At 46.9% G+C, this 13,458-nt stretch overlaps 1 protein-coding gene across 1 annotated transcript in view; it reads right to left on the minus strand.

Moving 5' to 3' along the window:
* Positions 1–206: 206 nt before the first annotated feature.
* LOC122376255 (exocyst complex component 1-like) overlaps positions 207–13,458 on the minus strand; it is a gene marked incomplete at its 3' end in the record, with an annotated part of 50,200 nt that continues 36,948 nt past the window's right edge. Inside the window, exons 13-16 of the mRNA XM_043356055.1 lie at positions 13,151–13,361; positions 12,540–12,839; positions 9,785–9,979; positions 207–335 (exon numbers count right to left, since the gene is read on the minus strand). Of these exons, the coding sequence (XP_043211990.1) occupies positions 207–335; positions 9,785–9,979; positions 12,540–12,839; positions 13,151–13,361 (835 nt within the window). The remainder of the gene's footprint in view (positions 336–9,784; positions 9,980–12,539; positions 12,840–13,150; positions 13,362–13,458) is intronic.

The raw sequence follows: 13,458 nt of genomic DNA on the forward strand, positions 1-13,458 counted from the left end.
CTAGTGCTGCGTCGGGATATCTGGCGCTGCGTCAGCGTAACTGACGCTACGTCAGGTTCTATGGCGCTGCGTCAGGTTCTATGGCGCTGCGTCAGGTTCTATGGCGCTGCGTCAGGTTATATGGCGCTGCGTCAGCGTATCTGACGCTGCGTCAGATGCCGCCAGTGATCTCAGCTCCACGGCTCGAGTCTGTCCGTCCATCTGACAGGTCGCGCCGAGCCCCGACAGTAATCTGGCGGCGTCTGACAGGCAGACAGGAAGGACGGAGACGGCACGGCGACGGAACTGGAGCGCGACGTCCTCCCACAGAACAGCGCAGGACAGCTGGTCAACAGCTGTGGAACCGCATACGGAGAAAAGTGAGCGGCTGTTCTGAGCCTGAAATACGTATAGGAGTTGGTAGGCTGTTTTTTATGTTGCGGACGCCGAGGGTGTTTTTGTATGGAGTTTTGATACGATGTGCGGTTTGGAATAAAGAGGGCTTTGCGACAAAATATTAAAGGAGCACCACTCTCTCAATTCTTATGCCTTTTTTGAGTTATTTACTTCAGAAATTCCAAGATCTTTTTATATGAAAATGTATAAACATAGCAGTCATTTGTATACATTCGTCAATGCGAACGTCAATTTAGTCTCACGAATCACACGACGAACGCGGGACATACTGGCATCGACGATTTTCCCCGGTCCGGGCTCAATTCTCGCCCACAAAACAAATCACCGTTTGTTATTCAATTTCAGCCGGCCGGTGTGTCCCAGCTGGTAAACAGGGCCGATCGCGCGACTGATAAACTTCCACCTGCCGCTTCGCTGCCAATGGCAACAAACCCGGCCCCAGCAGCGACCGCCATGAGACCTGGCCCACCGCAGGTGCCATCAGTGGTCCAGCCCGAGCCCGACATGGGTCAAATGTCACCGTTACTACTGCTGTCGTAGCAATGAACGATGTCGCCATGAAATATATATGTCGTCATTCGTCGATTCAACGCAAGAGGACATAGGCCGATTTCATGGCGCGTTGGAGATTGTCTTCCTTACGCGCAATGTTAGCTTCTCGAAGCTGAGTTTCAAAGCCTTTTGAAGATTCTCTGTCTCATGAGTCATGAGCAACACAAACTTCTCAATCCCACTCATTCCTCACCCAAGCTGGATCAGATCGCTCTCACACAAACATCTCTCCTGTTGACGGCGCTGATCGGATGACTAGCGCGCAACACCGGGCCCGACCGGCTCCGCCGCGGTGGGCAGTCGGCTGGCCAAGTCGCGTGCCCGACCTCTCCCTCTCCCTTCCCCGGGGGGGGGGGGGACGTCGGCTCTGACGGAACGCCAGCGTTCAGAGGTGCTGATGACTGGGGCGAGCCGGCCGACTGACTTGGCACGGGCCGTGACAACATTTACCTCAAACGTCATTACGCATGGCATTGACAACAGTTGACGGAGGTTGGCTAATGGGCAGTTTAGAAACGAGGCTAATGTGTATGCATTCACGGCGTTTGCATGACATTTTTTACATTCACGAATGTTTAATGAATGCAACAAATATGGCACAAAACATCTAATGATTATACATCTTACTGCTGATTGTGTGTGTGTGTTTTTCAACGAGTCGATTGTAACGCTAATTTGTCTTATGCCCTCCTCCTTAACTATCAATCAGTCTAGCTCGAAGAGTCATAAGCGAGCTTTAGTCACACTGCCAGAAAGGATATTAGGCGGGAAAAAGTCGGAAACAAATAACGTAAAGCTAGAATCTACCGACACAAAGTTCATTTTCTCCCGCCAGTTATCATCAGCGTCACCGCCCACCGACCGCCTCTGATGTCCAATTCATCGCCAACTTGTTAGAAGTCATTTCCCTTCGACCTTTTCCGCGGGGAACCTATCCAAACTACCATCCCACGTCCGGCCAAATCACGAGTATCACGTCACGAGTGATCAGCGACTCTCGGGCTCGTGAAGCCTCCCCTGGGAGCCTTCTGCCCTACGGCAAGACAGGGGACATTAGCAACGACTGGGGACCTCTACGTCAGCTGCGCCGACTGGTAGATGTATGTAACAAAAAAAAAAAAAAACAGTCAAGGCGCCGCACCGTGGGGACTTATGCCATCCTAGCACGCATTAAGTGGCAAGTTAAAGTATTTCGATTTCCACTTTTTTGTTATTCATTCCACGTAGAATTGTCCAGCGCATCCGAATCACACCTTAAATCGTCTGTAAAATGATTGTTTATGCCTAAAAAAACCTCTCAAAGTGTAGCTTCGTCCTGACCAGCGTCGTGCTACCTGCATACAGCGAAAAAGCACACTACAATAAAACGCCCTCTCACTCGTTTCCCTGAACAGCAGGTTATAGTTGCGACATGTTTTCATTATCTTTGACTTATAAGGAAGATGATGGTATGCACGAAAATTTCCAAAATTCATCCAAATGTATAATTTTTGACCGAAATGCTAAAAATGTTAAAATGCTTCTTGATTCATAGAGTTGACAAGCAAACTATTGCCTTACAAAGTTTGTTACGCGGTGTTACGCGTGGAAATGTATATCAAAATGTTCTCCAATAATTTCTGCATCGGGGGCAGCTCTCATTTTTTGCCGAAATTTGCCTAAACCAGTCACTATGAGACGTCAAAGCAGACGGTGCCGCGTGGTTTCTTACGCCGCGCCGGGCCGCGCCGCGGCGGGTTACCCGACCGCAGCACACCGCCTGGGGGTTTCCGGTCAGTATAGGAGTTGGGAGGAGGGAGGAAGGGGGGTGATACCATGTTGACATTATTTTTCTATCGTAAATGTTATTTTTGAACAAAACAACAACACCCTTGCAACGCTGCGTCCATTTTATTGGCTATCGCCGCCAATGTTCACCTTATTGAACTTCAGTACAGAGCTTTGATATAGGTAAATCGAAAACTGCTGTAACTTTGTAAAGTGAGGTTGGAGGTTTTTGGGGTGCTAATCACGAATTTCAAGCTAGTTTTGATCAAGGATGATGTTTTCATGCTAGGCCGGGTCAGGTCAGGCCCGACCAGTAGGTGTCTTGCCGGCTATCCATAGAAGGTAGGCGTCGATTACCTTTGACGGCTTCGTAGCATGTTCCGTTAGGCACCAAAACTACTTAAATCTTCAAATGGGTGTTAAGTTCGAAATAAGCTCCAAGCACTTATCTAGAAAAATCGTATAACTTGAAAAAGTCAACTAAGGCCATGTAAGGTAAATGACCTTGATTTGACCTTAACGTGACCTTAAAATGCAAAGAACAAACAGCATTTCATACCTTGGAGAGTTAACAACCACAACAAGACTGAAAACGCGCCGATAATGTGCGCTGATAAGCGCCAAATCGATAACAGCCTGACATGGTCTGGTGAAACAGGTCACAGGTCAAATTTTTATTAAGGTCAATGTCATGATATTTAAGTGTGTGAGTAACATTGATCGATTCGAAGGTATAGAAAGTTTCGTCGTGATCCTCCACGTTTTGCTTGAGTTAGTATGCGAAAAGTCGAGGACAGAAGTCTGTGCGACCCCCTCCCCCTTTAAGTGCAAGGACTAACAAAGTGCAAAGGTTAAGCCCGAAATGCCTTTTTGGTGATTGGGCTAGACATGAACAAATATCTACTTCTAAAACGATTGTAGTTTCGTTCTACTTTTTTAACGCTTCCACGCCCACGATGCATTGCTAGCCGAAAACGCTTCAGTGCTAAGTCCGTGGGGAGGGGGCGGGGGAGGGATGGGGTCAAGCAGGAGAGTCAACCATGTTGTCAGGGATCATACACTCTAAGCCTAACCATTTAAAGGTGAAATAAAATTAGTTAAGGTAGCGGAGGATGCGATATAAATAAATTCGTGCTAGGATCGATAAAACCCCACAGTGCGCCGGGCAGGCCACCGCCATGAGACAGCACGTCACATGCTAAGCTTCAATAGCGGCACCCAGCTTCAGACACTGCCACCGCCGGTGCATTTTTATTTTTCACGACGGTGGCGTAGTGTGAAGGGAGAGAGGTTAATATAATGGAGAGAATATGAGGCGGGAGAGCTGGACAGGAGGGGAGGGGGGGGGGGCAGATATTACTGGATGCACGACATGCTCCATTCCGATCAGAGTTGCGTGATCAGATATACGAACAACGAACGTTTAGACAGATAATTAATCAGCGCAAATTGATGCGCAACGGAAAAGGTATAGGTAGAACTTTGATAGAACTACACTGGTAGACGACATTGGTAGAACAATAATGGGAGGGGTGAAGCGTGAATTATTTTGAAGGAAATTGTGATAAGGGCACGAAACGGTCTGGTCAATGGTCCATTGGTCATGTCAAATGTTTCGCGCAGCGTAGCGACAGCTGGGCCAGGAGACAGACAGCTGGTCAACCAATCACCAAGCCAGACACACATTCAACCTGAGAGACTGAGTGACATGCGCCGGGGCGAAGCGAAGCGCACTGACGCGAACTGGGGAGGAGCGAAACGATTCGGGGCGGAGCGGACCTGTGACGGAGACCGTCTCGCCTGTCGTCGGCAGGGGCGGTGTCCGGTTGACATTGGCCGACGCGCGGTTGGCTAACGTTCAGAGTGTTTTCCCAGAACCGAGAGACTCGGAGCTCAGATGTGAACAGGATGTGACGGCGACCGAGCGACGGTAGAAGAGTCCCTAGTCGGGGTAGGGAGCGGCATAGTTTTTTTTTTATAGAAAAACGGATGCATGATTTTTCTATTTGTTTAACGGAAAATTTAGGGTTATCAATTGATATGCTGTCACATCGTATCACCGATGGACTCAGTTAAAATATCAATATTCTAAAATGGGTCCAACCCGAGTGTATATTTTTTTTTTAATTACGTGGTCCGGCCTTTCACAAAAGTACTACTTCTTTGCCGTCACTTTAGTACCACTCCCGACCACATTGATGAAAAGTACCTCGCGACCATTATCCAGCCATTTTGACGGACACTGCTGTCTTATCGAGACCGGCAAAGCGGATTAAACATTTTACTATCAGCAATGACACTCGAAAATGACTGCAATCAATACAATTCGATGTCGCTCCGAAAGTAGTCAGCACCATAAGAGCACTTCATGTCCACATACAGGCGGCCGTCTCAGCCTACCTAGGGCGAGTGCACACAATTCTCAAGTGCCGCATACTTGAGAACAGATAGCTCGATGCAGCCGAAAAATGTGATATCAGTCATTTGTGAGTGGTGCAATGAATCAAATTAATACAAATCTGTGCAGGAGGGCAGAATATTATAAGAATCGTACGTCGACAAATACAAGTATGAGCCAAACTTATCAATGCGCTCCATTTGGCCTTCATAACAGTCGTCCTATAATTGTGAGCCTACAATAAACGCGTAAATTATATTCGCAACAGCAGTTGGCTCGTTAAGAAAAGGGCTTGCGGGCAGTTATCCAAGCATTATGACCTTAGGCGCCTTGTCATATGCATTATGCACACTATGGATTTCATTATTCACATGCGGAACTTTATATACTGTGGGGGTTGTAGCTACAACCCCAACTTTTAAAAGTACAACCCCAATGGCAAAACTACAACCCCAACATTGGAAAATTAAGAATCAGCCTAAAAGACATGAAAATGAACAAAATATGTATCATACAGAAGCAGATAATTGAGATATATCAAGAAAGTGAAGATATCAATAAATTAGGACATCTTTTTGAATTCCAGATGCTAAAAACATTGAAAGTGCTCTGTTAAGAACATATCATTCCGCTGAGACTGAGACAGTGAGCATGATATGAAAGTTAATCACTTCACACTTCTCAAGCATACTAAGTGAATCATATTGAAAGTGTTCCAAAAAATCTTAACATGTAACATGAAAGTGTGAAGCAAAAAAATCATAACAATCATCATACTTTTGCAGTGGCGGATCCAGCTCAGTTTTTTTCGGGGGGGGGGGGGGGGGGGAACCATAACAACTTATCGATTCTTTCCATGCCTCGTCCATAGGTATAATGTTTAAATTATGCCGTTTGGGAGGGGCAAATGCCCATTTTGCCCCCCCCCCCCCTGGATCCGCCACTGTACTTTTGGGTTTTCTCACTAAACATTTCATACCTGTGGGCTGTGCTTATCAAATAGATAAGCATATATGAAAAGTTTGACAGAAAACAGTCAGCTTAAGAAATAAATTAACCTAACCTAAGCCTTCACCCTATGTAGCATTCTATCACCATAATCTGACCATAATATTGCGTGTCAACGACCACAGAACCGACCCCCACCAAACACGATTTGGCAGCACTGTTATCACGCCTGCTGGGCGTGAAGTTTTCCCTTCACCATAGGGTTTACACACAAACTGGTCAAAGTTTGAGCCAGGATATACTAGTCTAAAAATGCAAAAAACGAACAAATTTTGGCATCAATAGATTCAGCATTTCATCGTGTGCCTCAAACCGTCCATCATTTGGCCTCAAAGGAGGTAAAAATTGTTCAAAATCGAAGTTGAAAAGATGCTTTCTGAGCACATAATCTGGTAGCAATCACGTGACCTGCTATAAGCAGTTTATCGATAATTTACAAACATAATTATTAACATGCTGCTTTAAACAACATTAATAATACATTTTCAGCTTTCAGTACTTTTAATAAGGTCAAAACATCGCAAAACACAAAAGTTAATACAATAGTCACGTGGGTGTCAGGAAATGTAACGGGTGCGTCAAATTTGTGACTGGGGCTTTACTTTCAAACATCGGATCTACCTGTTTCTTATAGGTATCTTGCACAGAACCACGCACAATCAAAATACATTTCTAAAGTGAAATATCACTCTGTTCGCAATTTTGTCAGTTGGCACAATACCACCAATCAGCACGAATATTTAGCTAAAATGACGACACTTAAAACCAACGTTGACGACCATAACAACCAATCCTGTGCGATAATTAGTGCTGATAATCTTACTGACAGGTTCGCGAACAGAATGCAAACTAAAGTCACATGTAAGCCAACATGACGCATCTGATACAAATGCAAGGTTTTGGCGACGTCTGTCAATTCAGCAGCAACGAATATCAGCCTCACAGCAGCATATTTCGGTGTCTTTCGATTTGGCTGAAAATCGGTATCCAGGGCCTCCTCGATGCGCTGATTCCGAAAATATGCCTCTTTGGGGTGGTATTTTGCACCGTTAACGAGTTAACGACTATTTAACATTTTAACGGGAAACGGCGGGGTCTTTCGATTTAGCTGAAAATTGGTATACAGGGCCTGTTTGATGCGCTGATTCCGAAAATGTACTTCTTTGTGGTGGTATTTTGCACCGTTAACGAGGTTAACGACCAATTAACATTTTAACGGGAAACGGCGGGGGTCTTTCGATTTGGCTGAAAATCGGTAGGTATACAGGGCATCCTCGATGCGCTGATTCCGAAAATGTGCCTCTTTGGGGTGGTATTTTGCACCGTTAGCGAGTTAACGGCCAGTTAACATTTTAACGGGAAACAGCGGGGTCTTTCGATTTGGCTGAAAATCGGTGTACAGGGCCTCCTCGATGCGCTGATTCCGAAAATGTACCTCTCTGGGGTGGTATTTTGCAACGTTAACGAGTTAACGACTAATTAACATTTTAACGGGAAACATTTATCAAGTAGTAGGGATCTTTCGATTTAGCTGAAATCGGTGTACAGGGCCTCCTCGATGCGCTGATTCCGAAAATGTACCTCTTTGAGGTGGTATTTGCACCGTTAACGAGTTAACGGCTAATTAACATTTTAACGGGAAACGGAGGGGTCTTTCGATTTAGCTGAAAATCGGTGTACAGGGCCCCCTCGATGCGCTGATTCCGAAAATGTACCTCTTTGGGGTGGTATTTTGAAACAGCTAATTAACATTTTAACCGGAAACGGCGGGGTCTTTCGATTTAGCTGGAAATTAGTATACAGGGTCTGTTTGATGCGCTGATTCCGAAAATGTACTTCTTTGAGGTAGTATTTTGCACCGTTAACGAGTTAACGACCAATTAACATTTTAATGGGAAACGGCGGGGTCTTTCGATTTAGCTGAAAATCGGTATACAGGGCCTCCTCGATGCGCTGATTCCGAAAATATACCTCTTTGGGGTGGTATTTTGCACCGTTAACGAGTAAACGGCCAATCAACATTTTAACGGGAAACGACGGGGTCTTTCGATTTGGCTGAAAATCGGTGTACAGGGCCTCCTCGATGCGCTTCATTCCGAAAATGTACCTCTTTGGGGTGGTATTTTGCAACATTAACGAATTAACGGCCAATTTACATTTTAACGGTAAACGGCGGGGTCTTTCGATTTAGCTGAAAATCGGTGTACGTTCAGTGTCTCAGGGGCAGACAGACAAGCCGTGATGTGTTCCTAGCCATCGTGGCTGTGAAGAGTATGAGTTTTGTTTACGATTCGCCAAACAATGCATAATACCTACATTTGCTCGTTGAAAAAAGAAGATCATCTGAAGTATTCGGTGATATGAAAAGGCTGTGGCATTTATTATTTAATTTCCTCAGGTTGAGATTATTTAGATCCAGTGTTAGGTTCCTTTGCGGCATTGTGTTCGGTATGTTGTCCTCGTTTGCAAAATATCTCATGTCTGATCAGTCACTATTCCGGTTTCTACTACCCGTTTCCGTAATAGACGCATTGCAGACGTCCGTGGCATTAATATACAAAGATGGACTCGTTTTAAGTTTTTTAGTCTAAAAATAACGTATTCCTGTTTAGGTCTTCTTTGTCAATTGCCACGAGTGGCTCAAATTGTTACTCGTAGGGAAAGAGCCTTGCTCCAATACTGAGTAATGTTTGTGTCAAATGTGGAAAGAAACAAGTATTCATAGGGACTGTGATTTAGGGCGTTTACCTACCGTTTCCGAATCGCCACGACCAGTGGCAGCGGAACACCCTCAATTAAAGGGGGCACTGCCGACTTTTGGTCCCATTCTTTCCATGCAACGCCCATAGGTAGGGCTTATGTTAAAATGCCAAAATCAAAGGGGGGCGAGGTGCCCCGGTGCCCTCCCCGTTCCGCCGCCTATGGCCACGACCATGGTGGCGATACCCGAGTACCTACAACCAGGCACATAGCCAATGGAGGGACGACAGGGCCAGCCGTCTCTCCCTGAAGGTGGACCACTTTTTTATTTTTATTTTTGTAAATGAAAATGTGGGCCCCTCCCGAAAAATAGTGGGCCGAATCCGGGGACTTTTCGGGTTTTGGTGGGGGTATACCCTGGGCTCCGGCAAACTACAACCCCAATGAAAAACAAAAAGTTCCACCTCTGTCATTATTCATCAAACTTTTCAAATCAATAACGCCCTTACATGTGCCATTACCTGGAACCCGGGACCCGCTGTGCCGCCACTGTCTCTCTAAAACAAGGGCGCCTTTATCACTCTAAATTACCGGACTTTGCCGGAGCCAGTGGCGCCGTGCACATTAATACGATATACGATGGTGTGGTCATGTAGCCATATAGCGCGCTGGCCAGCCCTTAGGCCATTACGGCTGGCACTGGATGTGTCCATATAACGTATTTTACCACCGGACTGGCATGTTATAACGTTAGAGGAAACAGATCAGGCTTAAAGCCATTAGTGAGCATTCAGCGATAGCGAAATTGGAGGCTTTTGCAAATCATGCCGAACGTCAAATAAAACACGGCACTTCTATCATACTTTGTTGTATCATCAACAGAAGAACCATTCAAGCTAAAAATAATAATACAAAACACAAACCACTAGCCTTCGTCAAACAGAAGTCACCATTGGCTCTCACCTGAAGCAGATTCTCCTCTTCACAGAGGTGTTTCTCCACCTTCTTGTACAGCGTGTCCAGTCCCTTCTTCACCTCCTTCCCCGGGTACTCCTTGATGACTTTCCGCAGCTCCTGCTTGCTGAAGGCGTGCTGGTAGCCCATCTCAGCCTCGCGCACCCCCTGAGCCACCTTGGACTGCACGCCGCCGAAAAATTGCTGTGGGACAGAGGAAACAAGGAACAGTGAGTAGAGGTGAACATTTGTAAACCGCAACGAAGCGATACCAGAGTGAAAATGTTGCGGATTCGGACCCAAGACAAGAATATATCTGTGCGGGACAAGAATATCGCTATAGATACTCATTGTTCACTGCATATAGAACAAAGAAGTCGACGTGCTTTGTTAGAAATGCATGAGAAAGTTTCGTGAGTCCGTATTACGAATCAGCACCAAAGTTAAGTTATAAAATGATAAAAGACCGGACTAGGAACTAGACAGCTGAGCCCAAGAACACCATCAATGAAAGGAAACAACACCCTTGAATAAATTAGACCTCGCCATTCTGGCAGACCAACAAGCATTCTGGCATCTGGCCAAAGGGGCCGCGACGCCCGTGATCCATATCAACCACGTTGCCAGAATTGACACCATGTTCTGCGATATGTGGAACACCAGCTCTACTACATTTTCCCTGGAGGAAAACAGCTCATGATCGGGCCCCCGAAGCGGCGACATTCGAGTCCCTCTGATCTCCAGCTGGGGAAGCTTATTTGCACAACTTTCTCAGTTTCCATCAACACAAGCCAGCCTAAACGCACCCACGTATACAAGCGAGCCGTAAACACAAACACACAAACACAAACGAACTCAGATACGCAGAAGCACACACCAATAGACATAGGCACGGGGATGAGCCCGCTACCGAAAATGTCACGGACACTACCGGAAACCAATCTCGGCCCGCACACGATCTCCGGCGTGACGTCATCAAATGTGACGGGCTAATGACGTCATTTGCCCGGCGGGTGTTTTCTGAGAGCACACCGACGGTCGGCCCGGGGATGGGAGAGGCGTCTGGCCCTCTCAATCATCACGGCTGGGGAGGGGCGGGACGGGGTTGGAGGCTGAATAATACGGCCCACCTTACTACAGGGGAGGATTAGTCAATGACTAATGGGTATGACTAATAGTCATCCCGGCAGTCAGGAGCGCTCGGGGGAGGCATTTCAATGACCAGCTCAGCTGTTTTCAAGAAATACGCGGTCATGGGGAACTGCAATGCGTTGCTATTTTGCGCATCTACACATTATGATTCGGAAGATTTGACAGCTATCATGGATCAATCACAACTTGACATAGCGTGGGTACAACCACATCATTTTATTTGACTTCGAATGATTTGATTCGGCCCGATGCCAGCGGCATGTGAGCATCTAACTACTCAATGCTAATGACTGATGACTCGTCGGCGCATTCATGACAGCGACATCAATCACTGCAAATCACACCAAATAAAAAATCTGGATCGGAAGCTATTGCGCCGCACCGCAGGACACCTCCCGATATAGAACCCAACTCATTAACCTAAATCGGGCTTCGTGGCAGCCTCCGAACAAATGAACCAATCGGGACCACGCACGTGTTCGAAATGAACCAATCAGAAGCCACGGGCGGCCTGCGCCCTCCGGCATGGACAAATTAAATTGGTAGTGCAAACAACTCTTGTCACGAGTTATGCGGCTTCCCAATGGAGAAAATTAGCTTTGCGAGCCGAACAGAGCGGAGAACGGAGGCGGTATTGCGTCTCGTGAAATGGCGTCATGTTGGCTGCGCAATGGGGATCGGCACAATGCGCCACTGAAAATCTCGCCGAATTAGGTAATCTCTGGATGAAACAAGTCAAAGCAGAAAGACTGAAAAGACTTAAAATAGACGCGCAATACAATGAACGGGCCGGAAATTTCTAGAAGAGATTATTGTGACGAAATGATCAAATAATGAAACATGAAACGATGACGTGTAATTGACAAATTACTATTTAATCAGAAGTTTTGATGCAGGATGAAAAGCATCGTAACAAAAAAACTTGTTACCGGTACAATACATTGAGAAACAAACCTGAGTCAATACGGGTTTAGTGGAATAAATAAAAGCCAATCAGATACGGTTTACAATAGTTTACAATAGAGTATACAGCCGTCAGACGAGCTGTTGTCTGGAGAAGAAATGGAAAACTTCTTTATTTCAAGAAATAATTGCTGCGGGGCGGAAGTTAAAACCATTATATCATCTTCGGGATTCTCGGTTCGTTTCCGAGCTATTTTATTGTTTGCTCTGTCGGAAGGCTACCGGCCGCCGGAAGTGTCTGCTGTGGCACAGACCCCTCCCAGTGGGGTGACCCGCTTGGGAGCCTCCCAGTCTGGATGGGCTTTGTTTGCGTCGGTGTGGTGCCGGAGGGAGGCCGTCATTGTTGCTGCATCAGTAACTTTTCGGATATTTTTCAGGATCACAACATTGCATCCCAGCGAGCGACAAACTAAAAGAGGATTGAGAGGCCAGAAGCTGATTAAGTTTCGGACTTGTGATGTTTTGGTTTTTATCCTTCCGACCTAATACCAAAGCAATGAGAAAACTAAAATTGAGGTGCAGCGACAACAAAATTCCGTTTTAATCGTTACTAGCGACGAAAAGGAGACCAAAGTATAGCCTAGCCTGAGCGCCTACACCATCTAACCAAAATTACACACAAGACACAAAACTCCGCTCCCCTACTCACATTAAGTTTGATGAGTGGCTGCCCGAAGTATCTCGTCACGTACGCCTTGAGTGCCTCATTATACTTCTGTTTCACCTCGCGCTTCTCGCTCTCCAGTCCGGCCAGTTTGAGGCGCATCAGGAGCGCGTGCAGGTGGTGGAAGTTCTCCATCTGCACCACCTCCAGCGGCGTCTTCTGATGCTGCTGGCCGGTGACGGAGACCTGGTCGATGACGGCGCGGATCAGCCGGCCGTACCAGCGGTCCAGGTCGGCACGGCGGCTCGACTCACGGAATACAGACTCGGCGATGGCGGCCAGTTCCTGGGGGAAGAGGGGGTGGGATGTTAGACGTCAGCTCCTGGGGGAGAGGGTTAGACGTCAGCTCCTAGGAGAGGAAGGGTTAGAGTTCGACTCCTGCTGAAGCCGGTGCAAGCGACTTTAGCGAGCGTCATTTGAGTGAACGTCATTTGAGCGAACTATTGTCAGCTGCTGCCAGTTCAGCAACTATCGATTAGAGCGATTATCAATTCCTTACAACATGACTGCTTTTTTCGCCAGAACCGTTCTTCTACATCCCTGTATGTCTGCATGTGATATCTCACGCCTCCCCTCTCTCTCCCCTCCCCTCTCACCTGAAAGTTGGAGACAAACGGCAGGACGCCGCACTTGGACCGCTTGGGCGGCGGACAGGCGTGTACCGAGTCGATCTGCGCCCGCATCAGCCTGTCCAGGTTCTGTTTACTGGCCACCAGCGCGGCGGCCAGTGTCTGGTGCAGGAACGAGCCCGAGTCCTGCGTGCTGCTCACGTGCTCCGACAGACGCACCAGGATGTGCATCACGCAGCTGGAGAAATACACAGAGGGGCGAGTGTCGTGGTACAATAACGAAGCACATTAGCTCGCTACTGCATCGCCGCCATTGAAAATCGAGTTAAACCACA

Source organism: Amphibalanus amphitrite, unplaced genomic scaffold (assembly GCF_019059575.1).
Source record: "Amphibalanus amphitrite isolate SeventyFive unplaced genomic scaffold, NRLGWU_Aamphi_draft 002069F_arrow, whole genome shotgun sequence".
NCBI classification, from domain to species: domain Eukaryota; kingdom Metazoa; phylum Arthropoda; class Thecostraca; order Balanomorpha; family Balanidae; genus Amphibalanus; species Amphibalanus amphitrite.